The sequence below is a fragment of the Venturia canescens genome, chromosome 9, assembly GCF_019457755.1.
Source record: "Venturia canescens isolate UGA chromosome 9, ASM1945775v1, whole genome shotgun sequence".
NCBI lineage: Eukaryota > Metazoa > Arthropoda > Insecta > Hymenoptera > Ichneumonidae > Venturia > Venturia canescens.
In genome coordinates, this window is record NC_057429.1 from 18,695,023 (window position 1) to 18,721,374 (window position 26,352).

Below are 26,352 nucleotides of genomic sequence, written 5' to 3' on the forward strand. Positions count from 1 at the left end.
GAGTAAAATGAGTTTTTAATCGGTTCTCTATCGACGAAGCAATTTTTATAATCACATTAGAAAACACAGCACGATATCGACTTTTCGTATCTTGAAGTTGAGAGTTGACAGTCGGATGAAATGGGACTGAAGTAGCAGCGCGCAAAGCCCGACAGGAACGACTACGTGGCGCCTGTGACCGATGCTTGTGTGCAAAATGAATGTGGATGTGTCGCTTGGTGCGTAGGTGAGGAAAGAGGGTTCAAGGGTTGCGAAATGGGACTTTGGTGTCTCGATACTTTTGCTGCTTCAAGAATACAAGCTTTGGCTATTTTTCACTCGATGTAAGGAGATTTAAAAAACGAGCTCTGGAATATATAAATAAAGGAAATTGTTCATTCCCTTCGACGATTTTCCTTCCTTTACATTGATTCGTTGAATAAATTTGATACGCAAACGAGGAAGCTTTAATCGTTTAATTTTTTTCTCTCTTCGATCATAAAACGCTCGCCCCCAGGCAAGAAACCAGGCACGGACGTGGCGAGTCCCTGAAAAAAATCGTGTACAATAATCGTCGAATATTTCGCCGCACTCGTAAAACGGAGCGGAGAAAATTTATTGTCGAGGTGTGCCTTTCGACCGCGGTAGACCGGAAACGGACGATTTCGCTCGCGTCCCCGCAGCGCCGACAGGATCTTGTCATTTATTCAGCAGGATAGCTCAAGGGCCACTCGCGGATTCCGGAGAATGAAAAAGAGGCGAAAATAACGCAAATTCAGTTTTCATCAGCATGGAAATCGATGAGGCTAACAGGATCGCGGCGCTCGCAACGCACGAGCTTAAATCATCAATATTTTTTGTTCCTTCCCGTTTATTTCTCCACAGAACATAAAGTATCCACTCTCCGGCCTTCCAACTGCATTTTCACCTCTGAAATATCGTCCCATGAACAAAAAAGCAGAAAACCAATGAAATTTAGTGTTTAGTTGAACGCTATTTATTGTACTGCGCTAACAAAACGGTTACGAGCTATAAACTTAGCATGCCAGGAAGCCAATGAAAAATAATGTTTATTAGAAAAACGTCATTCCGACTCGATCCCTCGGAGCCGATCCTCGGTCGCGTGGGCCCCGATAATTGGCCTCGATCAATTATTGCACCGCCTCGTGCGTTCGACACCTGGAATTACGATCGAAAATGCATCGGCTAGATCGTAGCGAAGATTGCTCTTCAAAGCGGATCGTCGAGGGCGCTAAAGGCACTTTCGGAACTGCCGTTTGCCCTCGATTAGTACAGAAACTCGAGTTCGAACTTCGTACTCGAGTATTCTGACGTTTTGACTGAAAAAATAGAAAAGCTGCTACGAACCTGCGACAAAAAACTCGCACACGAGCTGGCTGGAATTGAATTAATCGAAGGTTTCTTCTTTCGCACTCATAAATGCGTTCAATATCGCGGTGACGATAGAGAATTGAAAGAGCGGATGAAAGATGAGAAAAACGGGGTTTAAGCAGCTCGTCATTTCGGTAATCGATGCATGTGCGTACCAGAGTGTTATCTGAACGATCTCGACTATCTAGAACGTATTGATCGTGTCCAAGCAGCTGGAGCTGCTCGGCTCTCGCAACGATTGTACTGACAGTAGCGTCGGGGCGACCACGGGGGAAAGACACGTGTCCCGTACGCGCATTTACGCTCGCGCACCCTTTGTATCGTTCGCCATCCCGAGTTTCCCTCCTACAAACGTGCAACGACGCATAAACCTTTCGGAATATTCAGTCGAAAGCGAAGAGTGAAATAACGTTTAGCGTCTCCTGAAAACGCGTTGATTCAATTCTGAAATCGTCTCTCAGTGCTCACTGAAAGCAGAATTCTCTTCGAGTGGTCAGTAGTTAAGAAAATAAATATCGCTAGTTAGCGAACAACGATGTGAGTTGCGGGGCAACGACCACACAAGGGCAATGCCATTTGCTCACCTGACAAAAAACTGTGGACTAACATCGATTCGAAACGACTTTGCTGACCTTTTCGAGAATTCTTACAATGTCTATCCGCGTCGTTGCGGGGTCCGTTGAACCCGCTCGTGTTTCGGCGTCTTTTATGCTCGATAACAATGTTTCGATAGCCGTCGATCCAAATCACGATTCTCTGCAACTTTTCCCATCAAGAAACCCCGATTTCTGAACACCAGTGAAGTTGGAGGGGTTTCGACTGTCCATGAAAAAAGTTGAAGTCAACAATTCGTGAGAAGCAAAAGATTCAACGCGACGAATCGATTGATGAATTTGCAAACCTCTTGATTCATATGCCGAGTCCTCTGCAGGATTGTAACAAAACGTATGACAATGTAATGAAAAGAGTGAGAGCAAAGTTTTGAATTTCGTCAATTTTAACGAAACCTTCCAATGAGATTCTTCTCATTCAACCATCTCGGCGTCATATTTTTCTCCCCAAACACATGAAAATATTGAAAATGAAAATAATTATATAAATTTAGAGACTCGAATGTTGTTTGAAAAAGTGGCTTAAAGTGCCTCGCAATAATGCGATGCTAATTGGTTCTAGCGAGTGTTTTAATATATCGTAGTATTTACGAGGGCATTAATTTTCTGTAGGACAAACAGGGGAGTCTCTTCTGCGAGATCGAGAGAGGCTCGCGATCGATATCGCGTGCAGAATTGCTCGAGCGCGCGGAGCAGTCTCCTCTCGGTTTTCCGGGGCAACTATATCATCGTTCTTGATTATAATACTAGACCGTGTACTATTTACCACTGGCGTATATTACAAACCCTCGTAACGTTATACCCCCCAGATACGCAGTAAATCGCATGTAAACAGACGCGTGTGCACGTGGGTTTACGTGAGCGAATTCCTCTCCGAAAAAGTGGAGTGAATCGTTGTATATTCAGGGGGAAAAACGATCTCGAATTTCTCGATCTCGAGGCAGTTTCCCACTCGATTTCACGACCGATAAACTCTTTATACTTTCAAAGCTTTTTCGAATCGCGGTTACAATGAAAACGTAGGAATATGACGAGTCGTGGAACCTTCGATGGGCAATTCGACTCCCACTTTAGTAGCTTTTAGTGCCCTCGCGATTAGGGACTCATTGAAATTCTACCTGCGCTTGAATCCGGGTTATTACGGGGCCGCTATCTTCGCGAGCACAGTAACAAACAGTTCTGAGGATCGATCATAAATCTCCGCAGTTTGCTTAGGCTTCTCGTTCAAAGCGAGTTCTAAAAATCTGGTCTATCGCTCGGTCAAACTCCGCTCTCGTTTTCTCAAGCTTTTTGCTCACTCAAATGGATCTCCTTCGTGCCCCGATGATGGAACGACCAAGTGAAAATATTTACGGACAGTAAACGGAATATTTAATTCTCGGAGCGGCTGATAATAACTGATAAGATTCTTAAATAGTCGGAGTTAGTTAATACGAGAATGGGGGGAAAGAAGACTCGTTAGGGACGAAGGAGCGTGGACGGAAATACCAGAAACGTACGCGTTTTTTTCGATTTTTTGTTTTCACGCGAGCGAAGTATCACACCGCGACGCAAAGTGAGTCGACGGTGAGCTAAGCCGCGGACATACAACTCGGGCGTTACATAATGTCTCGCAGCTCGAAAAAAGCGGCAGAGAGTGTGCAATGTAATACACACACGTATCACTCGTGCCGAGTCCCCGATCTCGTACGAGTCTCGCACAACCGCGTAAATCCTCCGCGCCTCGGGCTTTTCTCGCGATCTCATTTAGCTCGTTTTGTGTCTGCACGTGATTATTTTCTCGCGCGATTTTTGCCTGTTGATTTAATACTTCGGGCAATGCGATTTGAGCAGTTATCCAGTGTCGAAAGTTGAACGTCGCTAAGTCGGAGTGTTGAATTTACCGTGGAAATTTCAAAGCTGCGTCGCACTGGGAGGAGAATTTTAATCGATAGTTTGACAGCGCAGATTCAGCGATCGTCCGCGACCGCAAGTTTTGTGTTTCAACGGCCTTTAGCTGGCGGCGCGATCGGCGACGATTCTTTCCTCGTTCGTGGTCCAATAAAAATAGAACGATCGTCAATTATCCGACAGTTTATCGAGCCAAGTGTGATAGGAGATACGTTAATTTGTTTTATTTCGTCTGTAGCCAGTGCAGTTTGCTCAGGTGCCGCTGATCGTGAGAATTCCACGTGATCGTACGAGGAGTGACATTTTTTGTTCGCAAGCTTGACGAATTTTATCGTCCGAACGTAACCGATCGATAAAAACCAAATCGCAGAGTGATGAGGAGAGAGAAATTGGAAATCTGCCGAATATTTGCTCGCCGAACAGTCAGCCCGACACGAAGAGTGCCAAATTTAGTATTCCCCAGGACATAAATCCCAGTGCTGTTTCTTTTTAAATGAAAAAGTGCTGCTGTTTGTACGAAAAAGAAAGAAAATGCGATTCCAGACCAGCCAAAATGTCACTGACGCAGAGCTCTCTCTGCCTCTCCGACGCCTTATCGTAACGAAATAAATTGAACGCATTTTAAAACCCCGGGGTCATCGCCAGAGGGGAACAATCTCGCGATGTCCACGCCGGATATGATGGACACCATTGAAGAGGCTGAGCAGGCCTGGAGTGAGTTACTATCTGATCAATATTTATTCCAGCAATCATTCAATTCAGGCAAGCCCGAACGGAGTTAACGGAGCACTCAAATTTCCATGCAGCAACGTGAATCGAGCTCGAGCTCGAAGAATATTTGGATTTAATCACAAAAACCTGAATCATATTTTTTTGAATACCAGATCCACTTCGAACGTGAAAAAATGACATTAAAAGCGACAAAAATCAGAGTGCGAAATGCCTGGAATTGAACATCGACGATTCAAGTTAAAATATCCAAAGTTTCGTACGAAAAACTTAGAATCAATGAAAACCATTGACCTTCGAGTCTGGTTATAAATAATCGTAAATTTCATTAAAAATTTAATAAGAATTAAGCAAAATGAATCGATGACGCTTGATCCATCGAAATGAGAAATCGATTGTCCGACTTTGCAGGCCAAATCACAATAAGTGCGAAGTACAAAAATTCGAATCCAATTGGAAAAATAAAAGAAGTTACAAAACCGGGAGCAGACGAGTCTCGATGAATCGCGCGCGATTGCACAATTCTGTTACAAGAATTCGCACAATCGCGTGTTGTTTCGCCTGGGCATATTTCCCCATAAAATGCTCCCCCAGCAAGGTTAGAGGAGCGGATACCGAACGGTAAAAGAGTCGTAAAAAATTGTCTCCTAATTAACTTACGCAATTCGCGTGGCGAATAATGGAGAACGCTTTGAACGCAGAACCGCGCGCGCGCGCGCGGTGCGAATATGCAAAGAGGCTTTTGAACGGTTCCGACACCCTCGCGCGCGGATAACTCCGGCACGTTTTTTCCGCCGGTGCGTACAATGTAGAAAGCGCCTGTGGAATGTCGACTAATTAATTTCCTTGCGCGGAGGAAGAAAAAGCGCGTAATTTATTGCGCAGGTAAATACGGCGGGGAAAAGCCGGAGCGCGGGGCGTTCTTCGGGAGCCGGTGTGACCAGTTTTTAACAGAAATCTTTTTTACCAACTGCAGGAAATTTCAAGTGAACGCGTGAATGAGAAAAAACTGTTAAGGCCGTACACTTGTGATGGGCGGGAAAATCGAAAATTGTTTTTATTAAATATTCTTCAAGTAGAGTGTGTGAAAAGGCGTAAATTTAGCACTTCGAAAAATGAATTTTTTGTTAAAACTGTCGCCATTTTTTTTTAAATCAACATTTCTAAAAATCCTTCGTCCCAAGCTGTTATTACAATAAACAAGTGGTGAAAATTCGCTATCAGTCGGATTAATAGTTTTTTAGTTGTCACCGAATCAGATTTTTTGCCCGCTGCAAGTGGCCAAAAGGCCTTAACCGGATGGGAGGAAGCGCCGTCGTCAGCGATTCCTTCTCATTGGATCTCTAACTCTTCCCTTTCTTTTTTTATCTCTTTCTCCTACGAATGACATTGCAGATGAGATGCTGGAATGCGAGACTGGATCTCTCCTTGGCAGAGTCGCTGATCTCGAGAGGCAATCGCTCGCACAGAGGGACGAGATTGTCTGTCTTCGCGCTACTCTCGCCGATGCACTGCGGCGAATCGCTCAATTGGAGGGCCGGGATAAAAGGGAGGACGAGAGAAACGAGAGGAGAAACGAGAGACTCGTATCTTCACCTCTTAGAAATGGCCACGTACCGCTGAGGGGTGAGTCAAACGAATTTCGTTTCATTAACTTCCTCCTCTCCCTTCTCAGCCCTTCTCAAAAGGGAACAGCCACAAGCAACGCGACGTTTTACTGTGATTGATTAATCCGCCTCTTTAGCGTTCATCAACTATCCCTTTGTGCTAATCAGTCTTTCAGGTTCTCCTTATGTGACTCGTTCGATTTTATTTTTTTTGTTAATAATTTTTAACTGTCCCGAGAGCTGCACGATTCACCAGATCAATCGAAACGGTGCTGAAGCTCATTAATTCAGAGTTTACGATCCTTCTTCGGAGCTCGAACACCGTTTTTCGTGCCCGGAACATTGAGGTTTTTTTGACTGCTCGCCCCGACTCGAATTCCGATAGAATTTTCTCGTTGCAAGCTTTACCAAAATAGATTTCACTGAAAAGTGAGTTTCAACATTTTCGGGATTGCCAGCGATAGTCTATCGACGTTTTCGCGAATTTCTCGACTCATATTTCCCGGAATTGGGGGGCCAGCCTTCCTGGAAATTCCGGAAAGAATGCCAAGTCATCAATATCGTTATAATCCACGAACGAATGCTCGCGGTTTGCAGTAAGAATTTCGAAAATTTATGAGCCGTTGCGACTCGAGCGATAATAAGAGTTGAGGAGTGTCAATAATTCTTAACTTTTTCTACGTCGTTTTTCGCCTTGAATTTTTGTACCCTGCGCAAATTCCCGTCTCCGCAACCGCGGACGTCGAATTAAAAAAGTTGTGTAAAGCAAGCAATTCGTTCTGATAAGATCGCGAGGAATTTCGAGCAACAAAGTCACGTTCGAGTCAACAAAAAAATCCCTCCGGCATAGCCCACCCGGCGAAATTTTTCGTGATTATCTTCCACGAATGCCACATGACTGGGCCTCAAAATCACACACGCGCACGAACGACAGTTGTGGCTGAAGCCTCGTCGGGGGCTGCTAACCCAGTTCGAGGGAAAGTTCGAACTTAATTCTCCGGATGAAGAGTGCGCGCCAGCGAAGTAAACACGCGATGGTTAAGGTCGCTCGATATGCGCCTTCCACGCTCGCCCTTACTCAGCCTTTTAACCCTGACGACTTGACCTTTTTTACCCAGATTTAAAGATCGAATGACTTGCTAATAAATACTCGTAATTAGCGTAATTTTTTCTTCCTTTCCTTCCGACGAAAAAGCCAAACGGAAACGCTCAAGTTCGAATTTCGTGCGAACGCTCTGCCCACTTCATCCCTTAAGAACGAAAACATTTTTCCAGGCCAGAATTCCTTAACGCAAAAGGACCCGCGGCTACGACAAGGCAGCGCATCTTGCTTGCGAAATTCTTCGTCGGGTTCGAGTCAGGACGTTCGTGACGCCACGGCCAGTCCGAGACGACCTTCCAGTTACACGCCACCCTCGCAACTACCCCAGAGGTAAAACGACCTCAACGTAATCGCAGTTGGTCAGGTTTTATAAAATGTCTCACAAAAAAACAATAATCAGCCGGTTCTTTCCATTGACAATCTTCGAATAAACATCGACAATCGATAAGTAAGCGATCTAAGAATTGAAAAAATGATTTCCTCTTCGGAGATGAAAGGTCAAAAAAAGTTTCGTTTATTCCTTTCGATAATCTCGAATGTGAAACCGACCGACGCGGTCAAATGTAAAAAAAAAAGAATTTTGAAAAACGTCCAAATTACGTAAATTATAGCGAGAAAAATGAATTTTTTCCAATACCTTTTTTCGCTTATTCGTTCCTTCGTAAATCAATTGCTATCGTAAGCTGCTATAAAAAAATGGGGAATTTGATAAGAATTACGATTGGATATTGACGCGTCACGAGCGTTATCAAGAAACTAAACGATTGCGAACTTGTCCAGAAGATCAGTCCACTATCAATCGACGGGTTCGTTACATTCGGACAGTCCAAGTAGCAGCAGTGTGTCACCAGTACCATCGCCGAGCCCGCGAGCCACTCCTCTGCCGGTTGCCAGGTGAATTTTAATTTCCTTACATTCGCACGATGTCGTAAGAGGCGCTCTCTCTTTCGTTCTTATTTCGCGTTGCGTCGAAAGCCAGATCGGAAGTTAAAAGATGAATAAAGGAGGGATTTGCATGGCTTGTTTTTGCCGTGAGGCTGCGAGCGATTTTGCTAATTGTCGTTTACTGGTGTGTGCACCGATCGACACGACGAGAACAGGTCACCGACTGCCAGAACGAACGGTCCACCGCAGAGCAACTTGAGACGCGCGAAGAGATGGTCGTCGACCGGAGACTTTACGAACTCGCCACAATCGCCCGGCGCTAATTCGCAGCTCGGAGCGTCCAGCAGGTAAATTCAATTTATCTTTTTCGCTATTTTCCACGCATTCTCACTTTTTCCTTCCATTCGTTTCGATATTCGAACGCGTGCGCGCACGCGTCTAATGCTCGTCGTGCATCGTCTCCACCAACCTTCAAAATCGAACAATTTCTTTCCCACGTTTCATAACTCATCCGTTTTTATCTGTTTTATCGTTCAACATCCTTCATCATTTTGCACCGCATGCTCCTTTTGTTTGCATTTATCATTAATTTGTAGATTGTCCACGTCGACCAAGTCACTGTTCAACCTCTTCAAGCCCCCGGTCCAGAACAACGTCAAGCACGGGTAAACATTTTTTTACACTTTATTTTTGAGAGTGTGTGAGTGTGTGAGCTTTCCTCAAAATTATTACTACCGAGCTGTCGAGTCTCGCTGAGATTCGATCCTCGATTTTCCGGAAAATTGCGCCGAGTATTTTCACGATTTCGAGGTCTCGAGGAGCCTTCGATTTTGAATAAAAGTTGAAACGCCTCGAGCCGAAAAAATCAAATTCGCAACACTTTTTTTCAAATTCAAATATTTCTTCAGATTTTTGCTTCATTCGTGCCATTGAATGCTTTCGATTTCGTTGTCGAGACTCAACGCCAGTCTTCATGTTTCACAGTAATAAAAACCTCCGTCATACCATTATTAAGCGGTTCATACCAGCATCATCTGCATATTTGCACAACGTTTTAACACGTGCATTGAATAAACTAAACCCGGCTGTTCGGAGCGGTTCAACCAAAGTTTTTGATGTACAAACACCGATAACACAGGCTTTGGAAAAAAACTAATTTCAAATGAGTTCATCAGTGAATCGCTTTATCCGAAGATCTCGCGGGCATATTTTCCGGGCGAACTAACCGGTTGGCACAGATTTTTCGAATCGCGATAAGCGTGGATCCTCTGATAAACACTTTGCCTGCAATTCCGATTCATAAACAATCGTGCATCGATAGCTGCTTAACAATGAAATATAAAAGAGAAAAAATAATGAACTGCAACAACGTTTAGCGCTCCGGAAATGAAAATATTTAATAGCGAATCGATCGTTGTCGCACGATCGACATTTCACGCGAAACGGTTTCCTTTGCTATTTTCCTTGTGAATTTAAACGGTACATTCCAATAAATGGAATAGACTCACTTGTTTTTTCATTTTGCGTGTCTTTCGGGCTCGTGCAACGATGACTCATCAGGAGACAACGAGCCTCCGGAAAATGGAGTTGTCTAGTAGGAAATCGATTGTTGTAACAGAAACGACATTGCTCGGGGGAAGTGATTATCATAAAAGTGCGTTTTTCCTTCTGCATTCCCGAGCATCCCAACGAACGGAATGGACTCACGCGGAATTGATTCTACCATATTAAAATTTCATGTCTTCCTCGCGATAAAACGATTCAATGGCGAAAGAAAATGTTATTAAAATAATTTCCCCGTGGCGTGATAATAATTCGCGCACGTAGAGCCGTGACCTCGTGGAACGGCTCGCGATCACGGAAAAAACTTGCTCGCAGTCAGCGTCAAGCCTCGGCAGATACACGGTTAACGCGGCGGAAGAAAGCGAAACGTGAATTTTCACCTTCGACGCAATACACGAGCGACCGAGGTACGAACGGCTTCCGGGCTCCACTCGCGAAATTCTTTTGCTCGATATTCGGCCAGGAATGAACCACGCGAGAAACGAGAGTGCACCTTGTAGCGGCGACGAAGGAAAATTTATCGGAATGACGAAGCTCCGCACTCGGAGAGGAAAAAATCGACGGAGCGTATCGACTCCGGAGTAACCGCGGCTCGAGTCTTTTGTTACACAACTCTCGTGCCGTCGCGAATTTTGCTTAAAACGAGCGATGACGGAAAGAGCGAACGGGAGCGCGGCTTCTATCCGAAGGTCGGCTCAACCTCAGTATCTTCGAGTTGAAATAAAAGTTTTTGATGAAACGAGAACCGTGGGGGAACGGGATTGCTGCGGGACTCCGATTTCAACGCCCGTTTTCATTTTAAAACGACTCGAAGCTCTAAAAACGGTTTCCTGTGACAATTAACTTCGATTTTCCGCGCCGAATAACGATTCCTCCGAAACCTTTCGCTCGAAGCTAGGAAAAGGCGGAATTTTGTTCGAATTTGAAAATCCGAAGCGGATAAACGCCCCGCGAACGTTCGAATCGCGAAAACCACCCCGTCGAAAATCAACTTCGTTTTAATAAGCTTTTTGCTCCCTTTTTAAACCCAGTACGAGAGACATGAAGTACAACGAAGCGGAAGGCACCGTACGCATGTACCTTCGGGGTCGACCCGTCGTACTTTACGTACCAACACCCTCCGTCGACACCTACGACCTTCATAAAGTCAGCACCCCGCCCCAAAGCAAACTCAAACTTGATTGGGTCTACGGTTATCGGGGAAGAGACTGCCGAAGCAATCTCCACTTTTTGCCAACCGGCGAAATGGTTTACTTCGTTGCTGCTGTTGTCGTACTTTACAACATGGAGGAACACTGCCAAAGACACTATTTGGGGCACACCGATGACGTCAAATGGTAAAGTACAAGCAAATCTTGTTAGTTTTATCAGAATTTTTGTTGTCATGAAATGTGAGGGGAAATTTCTTGGAAAAAACTGTTGGCGGCTTCGATTCCGAAGCCTCGAAAACGCGATTTTATTTTGGAAGTGTTGCTTTCGACTTCGGATGGCAATTCAGGCAATTTCGATTGTAAACTTTTCATTCGTTCTCCAGCATAGCGATTCATCCAAACAAGATGATCGTAGCCACAGGCCAAGTTGCAGGGACCGACAGAAGAGAAGCGATGGTAAGGCTTTATGAATTTTTGTGTCAAAATTTGATCGGTAAATCAAAATTACTTTTGGGCCCAAAGGAAGCCTGAGAAGACTTTTTCGTTAGTCGATTTTTCAAATTTTCCAATTCTTTCGAACCTTTTCATCGTTTAAAGGGGATCCTGCTGCTCAAGAAAGTCGAAAAAATCGATTGCTTTTGGGAATGTTTTTAGAAAAGTACGAAAACATTTTTTTAATTTAATATTCATTTATTTTTTATTATTCAATATTAATTTAATATTCTTCTTCTTTAGAAGCGTTTTTTATTTCAAACTCGCTAAAAATACGGAATCTCACAATTTTTTTGGATTTTCATGGCTTTATATGGAAGGAAAATACATGAAAATGGAAAAAGAATTTGGAATTTTCGTTGCAGACAATAATTACGATCTCCACATTGTACGCAGCTGAGAAACTTCGACGATCAGACTTTGCGCACGAACCATGTACAATAATTAGTATTTCTCACACTGAAAAAATGTTTTTTTACTTTTGAAATATCCTCGAAACTGTACCGAAAAGTTTTCTATGGTGAGTTATTTCCGTCTGTCTTGAAAAAATTCCCGAAAACAATAGTTTTTTAACTTTCTAAAGCAGGACCCCCCTTAATAGAGTTTTTATCGGCGAATCTTCCTCAGAAGCGGTTTCGCTCTGCACCGCTCTCTTCGCTATTGAAAAAGGAAGAGAATGATGCATAATTAAGCCTCAAGAAGGAACATTGTATGCTAACGAGAAGATTGGCATCGTTCCCGAACCCCCCCTGAAATAAATTTCCGTAAAAAAAGCTCGTAGGATTCGAAGGTTTAACGGAAATTGGAAAGAAAGATTTGCGTCGCCACGAATAGCACGACCGATGCCTTGGCTCGGAAGCTAAACAGTTTCGCACTATTTTTTTCGTTCTCGGATGAATAAACGTCTAATGAAATGCGTCGTTTCGACAGCCTCACATAAGAATATGGAACGCCGTGAGTCTGACGACTTTGAGCGTAATTGGAAGCGGCGAGTTCGACGGTTCGATATGTTGTTTATCTTTCTCAAAGGCGGACGGTGGCAATTTTCTATGCGCCATAGACGAGACCTCGGATCACAACATATCGGTCTGGGAGTGGCAGAAGGGCGATCGTGGCGTCAAAGTTACGGAGACCAAGGTAACGAATATTCATTACTCAACTAACGATGATCGACTTGAAAGAGTCTCGCGTCACCGTACGACCTTTGTCAACATTTTTCGATCATATTTATAAGAAATTTCACAAAAATATTTCACTTTCAATCTTAAATAAATGAAAAACGACAGATTTTTTTACAATTCGTTCCAAGACGCGTTGCTCGATTCGCTGTTTTCCCAAGTCACTGAAAATTTCACACCGGAAGAACTGAAAAAACTTTTCATCAATTCGAGAGAGATGAAGATCAAATAATTTTCACAGCCTCACATTTTGCTCGATTTCAAACGTTTTTAAACCACTGAAAGCTTTTCTGTAATTGCTTCAGACAAAAAAGCAAATAAAAATGTGCCGCGAGGTACGAAATTCTGTTTCCACTTCCACTTTAAAAGTCCCAAGAACAACCGCCCCGAAGAGTTGGTAGAAAGTCATTGAAATGTGGAACCGACTCGAGGATTGTTTTTAAATGCTAATTTCACGTATTTTGAGAGCTAATGAATAACAATCAACGAACAATTGCAGTGCTCCGTAGACACGGTGGTTTGCGCTGAGTGGCATCCGCTGGAACGGAACCAGATAGTCTCCTGTGGAAAGGGCCACGTATCATTTTGGTCGCTGGACAATGGTGGAATGCTTTACAAGCGTATGGGAGTTTTCGAGGGTCGTGAGAAACCGCGATACGTAACTTGCGTCGCTTTCAATCAAAATGGTGACGTGCTGACGGGCGACAGTAATGGAAACATAATCGTGTGGTCCAGAGGTCAGTTTCTACACTTTTTTCCTCCTCGTATCATTGGAATGAATGACTGCAATAAAATAATTGACGGTTTCTAGACGAAACTCGAATTCCTGACGTTCTTGCTCCGACCGATGCTTTCGTTTAATCAGCTCGTTTATGAAGATTTGTAACATAATGGATTCATCTAAATTCACGTCAATTTAGTCCAATGAGAAAGGGACGATGGAATATGCTATGAAAAATGTGAGACAGCTCACTTTTGTTAACGTCAAAAAAATGTAATGAAGTTTGCAACGTACGAACGTTTAGAAATGGCTGAAATTGTTTTTTTATTCAAAATTTATTTAATTTAAGCGAATGGACCAACACGAGTGAAAGATTATAAATATTTGCGCATTCAAACGATGCAAGTTTCGTGACAAGTGAAATTTTTCCACTTTTCCTGGTCTGATTATCGAATTGAATGTAAAATTTTATTTTTTTTCTTCACAGGCACAAATACGATGGCAAAACTCGTGAAGAATCTTCACGAAGGCTCTATATTTTCGATCTGCGTTTTGAAAACGGGAAATATCGTTACTGGGGGTGGAAAAGATGGAAGGATTTTGTACTACGACGGTTCTCTCAACCTCACCGGAGTCGAAGCTCAGGTAAACATTGATAAACCCTCTTCCCACCATTTTGGATACCCACTAGAAATTTTTAGGGTCCATGATCAGTTGTGGGTCCACAATCTTTGATTTGTTTACGCGGGCCTGGGCACTGTGGTTTCTTCAAATATTATTTTTAGCTCAACTTTGCACTTTGCAGGATTTTCCATTCATTTTCTAATTCGATTTTCGATGGGCCAGGAAAACGTGATTTTTCAAGCTGCTCTGTAGAAAAAATGTTCTCAAAGGCAAACACCTGTCCGACATTCCGAAAAAATCGTTAATTCTTGATAATAATTTTTATTTTTATTTTGCCAACAGATCGAGGATCATTTTGGTGGTATAAGGACCTTGTCCGAAGGACGTGGCTTCCAACTGCTTGTTGGAACCACGAGAAACTGCATTCTCGTTGGTGACGTTGAAATGGGTTTCAGTCCAGCGATGCTGGGACACACCGAAGAAGTTTGGGGTCTCGCTTCCCATCCAACTTTACCACAGTTTGCAACTGCTGGACACGACAGATTGCTCCAAATGTGGGACAGTCTCAGTCACACCGTCGTGTGGAGCAAAGACATTGCGGTAAATTCTATCTTCTAGTGAAACAAATTCAATTTTTTCATTAAAAACTTGGAATTCTTATTCTCGATATTTCGGTTTAACTTTTTTGAATATTTTTCCAATCGATGAACATTTTCACGATCTTTTTTATTTTCATACAGTGAGCTGAAGCTTCTTCAGTATTTACTGAAAAATATAAATAATCTCGTGCTTTGCGATTCGCAGGAACAAGCACAGAGTGTATGCTTCTCTCCTGATGGTTCGATAATGGTCGTCGGCTGCGTATCAGGCAAATGGTTGGCAATTGATAGCGGGACTCGAGAGCTTTACACCCACCATTCGGACGGTTCCGAACCTCTGCAGGTACAGAAAAAATCTTGGAGCTCTGATTCAACGAAAGCTTTTCCATGTTCGACGATAAATTATTGAATTTTTATTTCAAGGTTGTGAGTTTCTCGCCAAATGGCACGCTCCTCGCTCTGGGATCGCGGGACAATCATATTTATATATATCAAGTGAACGAGGACGCGACAAAATACAGCAGAGTTGGACGCTGCTTGGTACGTTGAACGAGCTCAAGTTCATTAATGAACATTTTTTGCCTCTCAATTATTCTAATCTTCGAATATTTTCGTTCTTCCATTCAATGGTTTCTTTATCTCAAACGAAATAGCCAAAGAGGATACGAAGGCCGAGAGTAAGAATTGATTAAGAAATAGAATAATTATAAATGCTTAACGTAGACACTCGTGCATTATCGATTCATGCTGATTCGATTGATGTGAGCACAAAAATATCGACGTCGGGGGAAGCCTGATTTTCTTACTCCATGTTCGTTGCTTCAATATTGAGCTGCAATTAATAAATCAGCGGTGAAAAGAGTGTCTAATTTTTTCGAAATCACTGCGATACATTTTTCTTTAGTTATTTTTCTGAAGTAGTGAAAATAAGTAGAGAAAAGTGGCAGTAATTTGGATATTCGATGCCTTCGGAACGCTTCAATCGTCGTTCAATCACAAAAACTCATTTCATTATTAATCTAGAAAACTTTATAAATTTGAAATTTTTTATTGAAAGATTGAACCTGGGATAACTTCGATCGGTTCGACTGCAGTGTAGCAAAAATATTCAGCATAAAAAGTCAAACTACACTTGGCAAATGACACGTTGCATTTTTTGACACACGCGCTGATGTAGTCGCAAAATAATTAGCCACAACGATCAGTGTCAGTAACGCTATTAAATAAGTGTGAATGGTAAATCACAAACTCGTAATTAAAGTGGACGCGCACTAGTGCCAAGCTTGACGTAGTTTTTTTTCACATTTTTTTTCTCATCTGTCATGCGAGTTATTCGAATCTCGTAACAAGATATGTGACGATAATTTTACGATTTGTTACAGGGGCATTCGAGTTTCATAACTCATTTGGATTGGTCAGTCGACGGCCAATATTTACGAAGCAACAGTGGCGACTACGAGCTTTTGTATTGTAAGCACAAAGACCATTATTTTTGTTAATTAGGGAGGAAAATCCATTCGAAGATATTTTTGCTTCCTCCAGCTTTTCGTTGAAAAGATTTTGAACCTCGATGAAAGTTACAAAATTTGATGACGAATCAATCGAACTTACGCCTGCAGGGAACCCCGGAATTTGTCGGCAAATTCCACAAGCCTCGAATTTACGAGACGTCGATTGGGCGACTCACACTTGTGTCATTTCTTTCGAGACGATTGGAATTTGGCCGGAAGGGGCGGATGGCACTGACATCAACAATTGTGCCCGTAGCGGTGATGGCAAATTGCTTGCGACCGGTGACGATTTTGGCAAGGTCAAACTATTCTCACACCCGGCATCGCAGCCCAAGGTACTTCCATTTTCTTCCATTTTCATATCCACTCTATTTTTGACATGATTCCAAAAACTCTGACCGAGAAACACTTTTTCATTAAACTTTTAAAACGTGACCAGAGATGAACATTTTTTTATGGCCACTCTAATTTTCTAAAGTTTGAAAAATTTATTACAAAAATGATGTGCAAAATGCTCTCGATGCAGGGAAATCTAAAAGCTCTAATTTTTTGTCGATAATTTTTGGAATTGTTATCGAATTTTAATACGCAAATTACGTTCGAGATCTAAATTTGAATTTCTGTCAATCTGGGAACTAATTTTATTTGATCGATTAACACATTTGTGTCAACGCGTCATTCATAAGTTTGAGAGTTCCTAAAATTTTTTTCCACTTTTCAGTCATTATGCCACTCGTACGGAGGGCACTCGAGTCACGTGACGAACGTAACGTTTCTTCAGGATGACACACGTTTGGTATCAACCGGAGGAGCGGACACGAGCGTTCTGCAGTGGATCGTCAATTAAAAAACGATATATTTATTGAGGAAAAGCGACGACGCTTAAATTCTAAAAAGAGAGAAAGAGAAGAGAGAAGGGAAAGTTTGATGGAGAAGAGATTACGAATCGAGACTTGAATTAAATGATACGAACTGTCATACCACGATACCGTCCAGAGAAAAAGGTTTGCAGTGAAAAGTTAATTTTCTAAAGAGAGAAAACAAGAAGAAGAAGTTACTCTCGAAGTACTTATTTCTCGTGGAATTTTTTTTACACACAATTATTACGAGATGAATGTTTGCACGAGGAAACGAACAAATTTCAGAGATATTTACGATGGCGTATCGCTTATCCATATTTTTCTTCTTCTTTAACTTTTTCCAAAAGATAAAAACTTGTTTTTCTTCGATAACGGTTATAAATATATTATTCCCTACATTGATTTGTCACTGTAAATAACCAAAACGTGAATTATGCGAGATCTTTCAACGTCACTAGATGTTATGCATTCACAACTATTCTTTTTCTTTTCGAGTCCTTTTTTTGCCAATTGGCCAAAGTCATGAGCATTTTTTTTCGTTTATTTCACTCACGTCGCCGTGTAAGATAACTCCTATACATAATATACATATATTTTATTTATGCCATGTCGACAATTTCGTCTGCATATTGTAACTTTGAAAAATAAATAGAAGTGAAAACAAAACTCGTCTGATTTTAGAATTTTTCATGTAAACTTTGATTTTCGAAATGAGAAATCGATCAATCGTGAGGACGACTTTCAACCCAAGTTTTTGGCCTTTTTTTCAATCGTTGTTCGGTTTCAAGGTTTTATTTTAACCATTCCAGTGATCGAGAAAATGTTTAATCAATGAAGACAAATCGTTGGATCTCGATCGATAATTTGGAATTCTGCAATCATTTTATTCGTAAATAGACAAATAATTCGATAAATAATTGCGTTTGTTGAAGCAAATGACTAAAAACAGCAGAACTGAATCATTTTCAGCATTATTCTCGTAGAAATACGACGCAATGTTGAGTTTTTTATTTTTATCAGCTTTTTTACCTTACAAATGTGTAGGAATGTAGTCGTAACCGTGACGACGTAAAGTTTGACTTAGTTCAATGGTATCGGCGACGATTAATCGTTTCAGTCTCTCACGTCGTACTTTCACAAACTCCACATGTCCGTCTCTGAGTTCGTCACGATATTGGAGTGCTTCTTTACGGAAAAACCGACGTTTCTCCGGGTCCCAATTGAGAGATACGTTTGGGTCAACTTCGTGAACCAAATTTTGACTGATATTTCGAAAAAGTATTTTTGACTTGATAATTATTTTGGGAAGCGAGTAATTGAACTTTATTCGAGTTAAATCTTACGAACCATCGACTCAAAACTGTCATTTCATCGCGGGTCATCGAGTGGTCCATTTCGAGGGTTAGAGAAACTCGAAAAGTTGTAACAAATATTTTCTTTGCAATTCCAACCTAAAGGCCGACACGACCTGTGCCAAGGATCGATCGCGAGTGTCACTTTCGCCCAAAATGCTACTTTGTCAGGTCGTCTCGTCGTCGTATTACGAAAAGTCGAGAGAGCTGATGCCCGCGAATTTATTCGCCAGTCCGCGCACAACTTCCGGTGATTTCGCCTCTGCGAGGGAACAATGTTTTGTGCAATCAGAGCAGAAACGACGAAGGGAAAAGCGCTCGTGACACAAAACGAGCGTTAATGACGAAGAATAAAATGCTTCGTCGTCTCGGTTCTCCAAGGCTTTTTGATTCAGACGAAGAAATTTTCTGTTGTGATCTGTCGGCACAGCGGTCGCCTTGAGCCATTAAATTCGATAATCATTGGTCGTCTCAGACGTCTCAGAGCCTTAAAAAACAATAGGAAACTGAGAACCAATATTTTTGTTCTCAAATTTCAGCTGACTACTCAATAAATTTGATCTGCGAGTTCACCAAAAAATAACTAACTTGAGCCTCTTTTTTCAATTCATTCAACTCGATTCAAATTGTGAATTAAAACGGTAAAATCCCATAACGAGAGATCGGAATGCCGTTTGTTCGGAAGTTTGAGTTTTTCCATTTCGTGTAGCGAATAACGCATCGCCGTGGCACAGAGGGATTATTGATAAACGATAATAACGAATAATCGAGTTTCATTATCGTTAGAGGTCGTTAGTGAATCGAAGTAAAGAAATAAACGTAGCCGAACGAAAGATTATTTCTTTTCGAAACGATCGATCAGTGCGCGAGGTTGTCCGTGTAGTTTCTTTTGAGATATCGATCGCGAGAGAAAAATAAGGATATAGCGAGGGCTTTGAGTGAAAAATTATACGTCTCGTGTGTGCGTTCTCGATGCTTCGTTAACCGTTATTGTGCTCGGAAGCATCGCTCCTTCGTTTTTCTACTCAGCTCGTTCAAGTTAAATGTCGAATATCACGTGGTATAAATATTCATGCTTTGAGCTGAAAACAAATTAATGTTGCTACGAGCAAGGAACTTTCTATGATAAAAAATCTGAAAATCGGCGTCGATTCCCGTCTGAAAATCTGCAGAATTTCTGAATTAGATTGAGATAGAGAAGTTTCCGTAAACTTTCTTCCATTCTTGACAGAAAATCGAATATTTTCGTTCGTGAAATTTCTGCATTTTGGATATCGTCAATAGAGAAAAGGGACAGTTGAGGGGGATTCGACGAGGCGTCGATCGGCCTGAATCGATCCGAGTGTTTCGATCGCGACCCAGAGGAGGACGATGATTATTTGCGATGCGCTCTCTCGCGGCCACGCGACACGATTCATTCATGCAATCTTGCGACACACACGTTTCGACGTTACACGCTCGATTACATAAAAGCATCCAGAGCTCGGCTCTAAAGTAGGTAGTGTAACCTACGTGTGCATTCTTCGTCGAGCGTTACAAAAGTGTGTGCAAGTATTTACGAGTCCATAAATACTTAGACACAGTTGGCTCTGCGTGTCCGTACATTTCTGTTTTAATGTATATTTCGAGTGAGTTTGTGAGTGTTGGTATTGGTCGAGGCGCGCGGAAGTAGGACAGCACTTTCCCTGCTCTCGGTGCGCGCTCGATTATCGCTCGATGCCCCTTACCTTTTCCTTTTCTTTTCGCTTTCTGCTTCTCGCCTCTCACTTTAATCCGCGCTCTTTCCTCCCCCGGCGAGCATCAACAGTTTTTTCCGACGCTTCGCTCGTTCTAATCGCTCGCGTTGTTGCTCTTAAGGCTGTTTTGCCGCGTCGTCGGTGCGACGCCGGATCGCGATGCTACCACTCGAACGCCATTATGTCGACGACCGTTTATGCGCCGAGTTTAGGAATGTGGCAAATGTCTTTTGGCTCGATTCGAAAGGAACGACGGCAACATCCGCGCCGGCGAAGGCGAAAACCTCCGAATCGTCCGACAGTTTTTTGCGCGTTTTGTTTTACCACAAACAAATCGATCTCGGCTCAATTTAGTCGTTGAATTTGAAGAGGGGAAACGTCAAGTGTGCTCGCTACTGGATAATGTTACACTAATTGCAACCGTGCCGCGGAGAAATCTCGAGAACGCCGTGGCCAAGTGTATAATCCATGTTATAAGAAGCAACGTGTAATTTGGCTTATTACACGCGTGTGTATACCGATATCCTCGGCCCGAGAGAACTTATTAGGACCCTTGGATTCGCGGACGTCGAGGGAGAAAAAACGGAGAAAAATTGGCGGCATTACGTCCTCGGAGAGCCAGGGAGAAAAATAGGAGCTAAACACACGCACTGCTTTCAAAATAACGCTCCCGAAATCGGAACCCTCGACATCGAACGCTTCTTTTTCTTCTCTGATTTATGCTAATCGAGGCTCGGCCAATAATCTGAACGAAAACACGGAACGAGGCAGTTATGCTTTCGGGGACTTTTCTCAGGCTCAAATTCAGATTGACTGATAAGGTTTTCGAATTTTGTCGTCGTTTCGGACCCGAGAGACGTCGCGTCATTGATTTCTCCATTTTTTTGTACTGCTGATCGTTGGGCAAAGCAGCAGTAATTCAACTGGGAGGATCGCCTTTGGGGGTGGATTATCTTGAGAAAAAATTCGTAGGAAAAGTCGACTTTGCATTAGTGAGTTTAAAATTTTTGGGAAAAATCTGTTTCGAGGCGAGAATGGCAATCGAGGCGGTCGAAAAATCGACGGATTTGTTGTGCCACTTTCGAAAATGGGCTGAAAATAAAAACTCGTTGGTTTTATCCAAAAGACTGATTCCATCAAGGATGATGAATGTCTACGCGCGCGGCACAAAATGAATGGAAAAAGTTGAGCTTATTCGTACGCATGAACAGAGCGAACATATCCGTTGAGTCGCGGGCCGCTGAAAACGCTACTTTGGTTCCAAGGTTAATTCTAGAGCTAAGGATGCTCGGTGGAGGCTTGGAACGATTAGAAAAGAAGGTGAATCGAGGAATCACTGGGTTGGAAAACTGAAAAATGAACAGTGGCTCTGGCGTGCGTCGAAGTGAATTTTACTTTTGTTTTGGGCCGAGATTAACGAGGATGAAATTGAAGGACGCGCGCACCCATCTAGTCCTCCCGACGATGCAAGGATCAGAGATATCGAGGAGAAAAGGAACGAGGCGCGGCGGATGAGAAAAAGAGCACGAGGAGCGAGTAAAGTATAAAAAGGATGAAAAGGGGAGGGAGAAAACGGGATGTTCTCTCGGGCACTTGCCTTCAAATCAAGGGACCAGACAGACCGGTCTCCGGGAGATGAGCCCAATTTTTTTCTTCCTCTTTCACCTTTTTTCCGTCCCTCGTACCTTCAACCTTCTCCTTCGTATTTTTTGCAGCCTCTTCTTCCTCTTCTTTTTATTCTTTCCTTGAGACGCCCCAGGATATCCTTGCAGGTGTCCAGCAGTCTCGGACGATGGCCAGAATCAGCAGAAAAATAAGATCGCCCCGAAATCTTTAAAGATCGATCCACTTTTTGTTTCGCGTTGCGAAACATTGTCGCTTCAAGGCACATTTTCCCACGCGGATTCGTCGCTCAATTGACTCGAAAAACAACGCCGAATCACCCTCGACTTTTTCGACCTCTTCGAATTTCCACTTTCCAAGTTCATGCCCAGCCCGAATCATGGGCAACGGAGCCACAAACGATCGATTCGCTCTTCTCCATTTTTCGTTGAAATCCTGCAATTCTGCGCCTCGCAAATGCGACTTAGGGAGAACGAAAAATCACGAAAGTCATTCTCCTCGACGCCGGTTGACAAACAATCTTAAAACCTTAAAGGATACGCCATTAGGGACGTGTCGCGACGTTAAGATGTCATAGGACACGTGCATCCATCTCACCCTCGCCGGGAAAGGCGAGTGGAATACTCAACGAGTTGCATTCTCACACGAACAACTTTTTATTCAAATCTCTAGAGCTTCTGCAGCAGGCACATAAATTTTCTAACGTTCTCCGAGAATCAATGAAATATAATAAATATTCACTTGAATTTATCATATTTTCGAATTAATGAAATACATATGGAAATTGAAGTCTTCGGATTTGCTGAGGATTTGCATATGTTGAACGAGGCTTGTGTAAACTTTTGATTTATTTCTTATAAGTCTCGAAGAGATAAAAATACGTGAGTTTAAACTCACGTGAATGCAGATTAAAGTAATTTCATGCTCGGCTTGGCTTATTTCCAATAATAATGTCACTCAATTCTCGCACAATTAATCGAAGCCTATTAATAGTAAGTCGCTTATAAATAATGACAGAATCAGATGCTGCCACGACCGGACGGCGATCCCAAAAATTCAACTTTATAAATGACAATGACATCGAAATATTCTATGGAAGAGTCACGCGATAATTGCTCCAACCGGAAGGAAGCCTCGCACGCTACGCTCGCCGGAAGTTACTTCCGTGTTGTCGATAATAAACAAAAATCCTCCTCTCGTACTCGATCATTAGCATTCGACTATGAATAAAGTTACAATTTTTTTTAGAAACGAATGTTTTTTCAAAGGCAGCAAACCAGAGACGGTTTTGAAAGAGCAGGAAAAAATCATTTTTCTATCCACACGAACTGAACAATTTTTCTGCACCAAAGTCTTCATGAGTCTCGGAACCTCTCTGTAAATTTAATCGAAAGGTTCTTCAAAAATTAAGGTACTTTTAAACTTGAAATTCAAATCTTTAAAACTCCCATTTTACTGTCAACAATTTATTTTTCTATTCAATTCCTCGAGATACAAAGACGTTGAAAGTTCTAAACAAAATTCGTTTCCTGGCGATCTTCACCCGAACATTTTTCGTAATTTTCTTCATTTTTCGAACCCTGAAATTTCATCGACCAATATAGTCGTCAGAAGATCGTTAAAACACTTGGGAATTTTGTAAAAAAACCAAATTGAAATAAGATTTCATGCCAGATCAGGCAGAGTCCCAAAATTGACCGAAATTTTCAAGAAAAGTGAAATAAATTCTCGCAAGTTTTTATCGTGATTTGAATCGTCCCTGTATTGCTTTCCATGCGGATCCCGACAGAAACCAAACGTCATAGGGGTGTCTGTCCGCGTGTTTTTTCCTGCTGTAACGTCACGTCAATTTTACTTAAGGGGAGCAATCTGTATGATTAAAGGACCCGTATTTCGACATCGTGAGTGTCCTAACAACATATGCGCGCACGTTTTTACCGAGGGCAGGGGAGCGAGGGGAATTCGGTAAGAGACAAACGAGACGAACTCGACTCGTCGAGAACTGTGTAATGGAGTAACATCAGTACCAATGATGACCGACGGGGAATGGTCAATTTTATAAATCATATAATGAGAATTGGCTCTGTGTGCTGGATGCGATATGGCGACATGCGGGTGGCCGTTACACATGCGTTACGCTTTAATGGTCGAACGAGAGAGAAGGACCCTCGAGACGAGCGAGCGATAGGGACCCTTCAGGTTCGCCATCTCGAAACGAACCGCTTGAGAAACTCTGCAGGCCCCCGAGGATCGAAAAATAGGAATCGATATCCAAAAATCTATGAGACCGTAACTGTTTGGAATTTCCCACGATGGATTGGAGCTGGGAAGGCTTGAGAGGTTGGGGATCGATTAACCGAGGTCGCTTTTGATCGACGAAAAATGGCGAGCCGGAAAGCCAATTCGGTTGAAAACCGTTGTAGAAATCTTCGAAAAATTGCTGAAATACGAATCCGAGGAATTTCGTTTCAATAATTTCTCGAATGTGCGAGTTTTATGAGCCCTCGAAAAAGGCGAATGGGATTGGGACACGATCGCGTTTGGAAAGATGGAAAAGAAGACGCCGGAGTTCTCGTGATTGCGAGTCGTTCGTCGTCCACCCGAGCGTTTGTACGTCCCTACACACGATGTACGTAACAGAGAAAGAAAGAAGGAAAAAATGAGAAAAGTCTTTGGCGAACGCTCGCCGAAAGACGAGATGAGAAAAGGGAGGGTTGCGATCGGAGACGCCGGGGACAGTCGCGATAAAAGGAACAGTGCGAACGAGAAGTAAAAGTCGTCGAACGGGTTCTGCCTACCCCCGGAACGAGACAACAGATAACTGGGGAAAAAACGTCATCGTCGAGTAAAACTCCTCCCTTCATCTACAACGATCGTTCAACTGTACCGATAATAATGATGAAAATCAAGGATAACGAGGCAAAAACGACAACAAGAATAATTATAATTCAAATATGCGTAACGTTGAATTTCCGTTTTCTTTGAAAAACTCGAAAATTTTATTCACCCTCCGAATTTTCGTGAGGAGCGAATCTCATGGCGAATGTAATCCAAGAATAAAAATCAAATGAGAATTTTATTTCAGAAAGACCATCATTTATTTCGTAGCATCGTGATCAAACGAATCTTCAATTCATTTGCTTTTTTGCTTGGCATTCACAAGAGCACTGTAGCCCAAAGCGTCCCCCCCCCCCCCCCCCTCCCCCTTAACTGTCATTTTTCTCTTCGTCATCATTCACTCTTAATGAAGTCCGATAAGAGCTTATCTCTTGGCCGACCAGGACATCCGTGTTTCGGAGTGTGCGTCTGTCAATGACGAAGTGAAACGTGATCACGTGACTTTTGTCTCGGCCCGTGTCGCGTCTGAGGCTTCGACCGTTTGTCACCGTCGATTACATTTGTTTCTTTTCTATTTGTCCGTTCTCTTCAAAAGCATGAATAACGAAACAGTCGAGACGACAATTTTGTATGCAAATGCAAAAAAGTTATTTCCAATTTGATTGTTTGGTTTTTCCGATTACGCAACATCGGCCTCAATCGACCGAACACAAGCTCATTCTCCAGACACGTCAGCAAGCATCTTAAGCTCAGCAGCACACGATTTTTCACAGTGCAAACTCTATGAAAATACATTTTTATTCTCAACCCAGGAGATCTGAAAAGATCGGTTATTAGCAATAAAATAGCGCGGTGTATACGCGGAGCCAGTTGATCATCAATCTTCGCGCAAGGTAGTGGAAAAAGGGGAGGGAACGCGGGGGGAGGATTCTCCCGCGCGAAAGCGCACATCTCGAGCGTCGTCTTTCGCGGGTACAGTTTTTCACGTTTTTTTCCTTGCGAGCGAACCGGTTTTTTGATTACGCTACGCTCGTCCCTCACTCGCTATCCCTTCGTTTAATCTGTTGGCGCATGTGCACGGAGCTTTCCAGGCCAAATTCGCACGGTTTTCATGCTACTTTTATCCTCTCGTTAGCCCAAGTTCTTTTTTAAAAAGTCAACATTGCACTCACCGTAATACAGATTACAACTGAAGCTCCGAGCGATTCCGAGATTCAAGAATTACCAAAATCGCCACTTCGAAGCTCAACGGAAAAGCAAACTTCAAAGTTTCCTCAAAAATTGTCCCAATTTACGCGTAAGCTACAAAATAAAGTGGAAAGTTTCGCTGCTGCATTTCCCGATTCTTCGTCTTTCCGAATTCCAAAGTCCCTGGCTGTGGGAATCAGCCTCAAGGACACAGTCGATAATTATTATCGAACTGAAACCTCCCGAGCTGTTTCCCACCGAACGTTTTCACACACGAAATTTCCAACCAAATGGATATCAAAAGGATTTCGAATGCTCTTGTGATACGAGACAAATTTCGATACAAAAATCACTGAAAACACGTTTTTTTCAAATCCAAATCGATCGATTTTTTCTCTATTCATTCCGCACCATTGTAAACACGATGATTATAAAATAAAAATGAAAAAAAAAATTGATGAAATTTGGTGGAAAAAATGTCTTCCGTCGCGTCTCGATTTCGTCTGAAAAGCCTCATGCAACTAAGAGCAATAATATTTGAAACTATATAAACGCTATTGCACGAGACACCATTGCTGTCAATTTAACTCGAGCTCCACCTCTCGTCAAGGTATTATAGCCGACATGATAAGTTGATAAGCCATCACATACGCAGACGGCTATACACAAAAACAAGTATGCTTCGAATGTAATTTGATACACAGCAGGTCGTGCCTCATCC

General features: G+C 42.5%; 1 protein-coding gene and 2 long non-coding RNA genes across 15 annotated transcripts in view; 2 read left to right on the forward strand and 1 right to left on the reverse strand.

Moving 5' to 3' along the window:
- Positions 1-17,560, forward strand: part of LOC122415745 (echinoderm microtubule-associated protein-like 2) — a 34,487-nt gene extending 16,927 nt beyond the window's left edge. For 3 of the 11 annotated variants that reach the window (XM_043428170.1, XM_043428169.1, XM_043428171.1), the window contains 17 exons: positions 5,997-6,227; positions 7,484-7,640; positions 8,091-8,204; positions 8,411-8,542; positions 8,792-8,860; positions 10,790-11,095; positions 11,293-11,365; positions 12,332-12,538; positions 13,079-13,316; positions 13,788-13,945; positions 14,267-14,524; positions 14,729-14,866; positions 14,947-15,063; positions 15,177-15,200; positions 15,906-15,993; positions 16,143-16,369; positions 16,756-17,560. In XM_043428170.1, the coding sequence (XP_043284105.1) occupies positions 5,997-6,227; positions 7,484-7,640; positions 8,091-8,204; positions 8,411-8,542; positions 8,792-8,860; positions 10,790-11,095; positions 11,293-11,365; positions 12,332-12,538; positions 13,079-13,316; positions 13,788-13,945; positions 14,267-14,524; positions 14,729-14,866; positions 14,947-15,063; positions 15,177-15,200; positions 15,906-15,993; positions 16,143-16,369; positions 16,756-16,881 (2,663 nt within the window). In that variant the 3' untranslated portion in view covers positions 16,882-17,560. Of the gene's footprint in view, positions 1-1,648; positions 2,339-4,110; positions 4,587-5,996; positions 6,228-7,483; positions 7,641-8,090; positions 8,205-8,410; positions 8,543-8,791; positions 8,861-10,789; positions 11,096-11,292; positions 11,366-12,331; positions 12,539-13,078; positions 13,317-13,787; positions 13,946-14,266; positions 14,525-14,728; positions 14,867-14,946; positions 15,064-15,176; positions 15,201-15,905; positions 15,994-16,142; positions 16,370-16,755 lie in introns of those variants that run through there. The other 8 variants (XM_043428165.1, XM_043428168.1, XM_043428166.1 and 5 more) reach the window with 8 other exon arrangements.
- The window catches only part of LOC122415763 (uncharacterized), a 117,569-nt gene that overhangs the window by 26,261 nt on the left and 64,956 nt on the right, over positions 1-26,352 (reverse strand). The window contains exon 1 of one of the 3 annotated variants that reach the window (XR_006261972.1): positions 5,262-5,365. The exons of the other annotated variants lie outside the window; for them this stretch is intronic. This is a non-coding gene — a long non-coding RNA (uncharacterized lncRNA). Of the gene's footprint in view, positions 1-5,261; positions 5,366-26,352 lie in introns of those variants that run through there. 3 annotated transcript variants of the gene reach the window in all.
- Positions 22,497-24,254, forward strand: LOC122415766 (uncharacterized). Its single transcript, XR_006261974.1, has 2 exons — positions 22,497-23,016; positions 23,489-24,254. It is a non-coding gene; the product is annotated as an uncharacterized lncRNA (long non-coding RNA).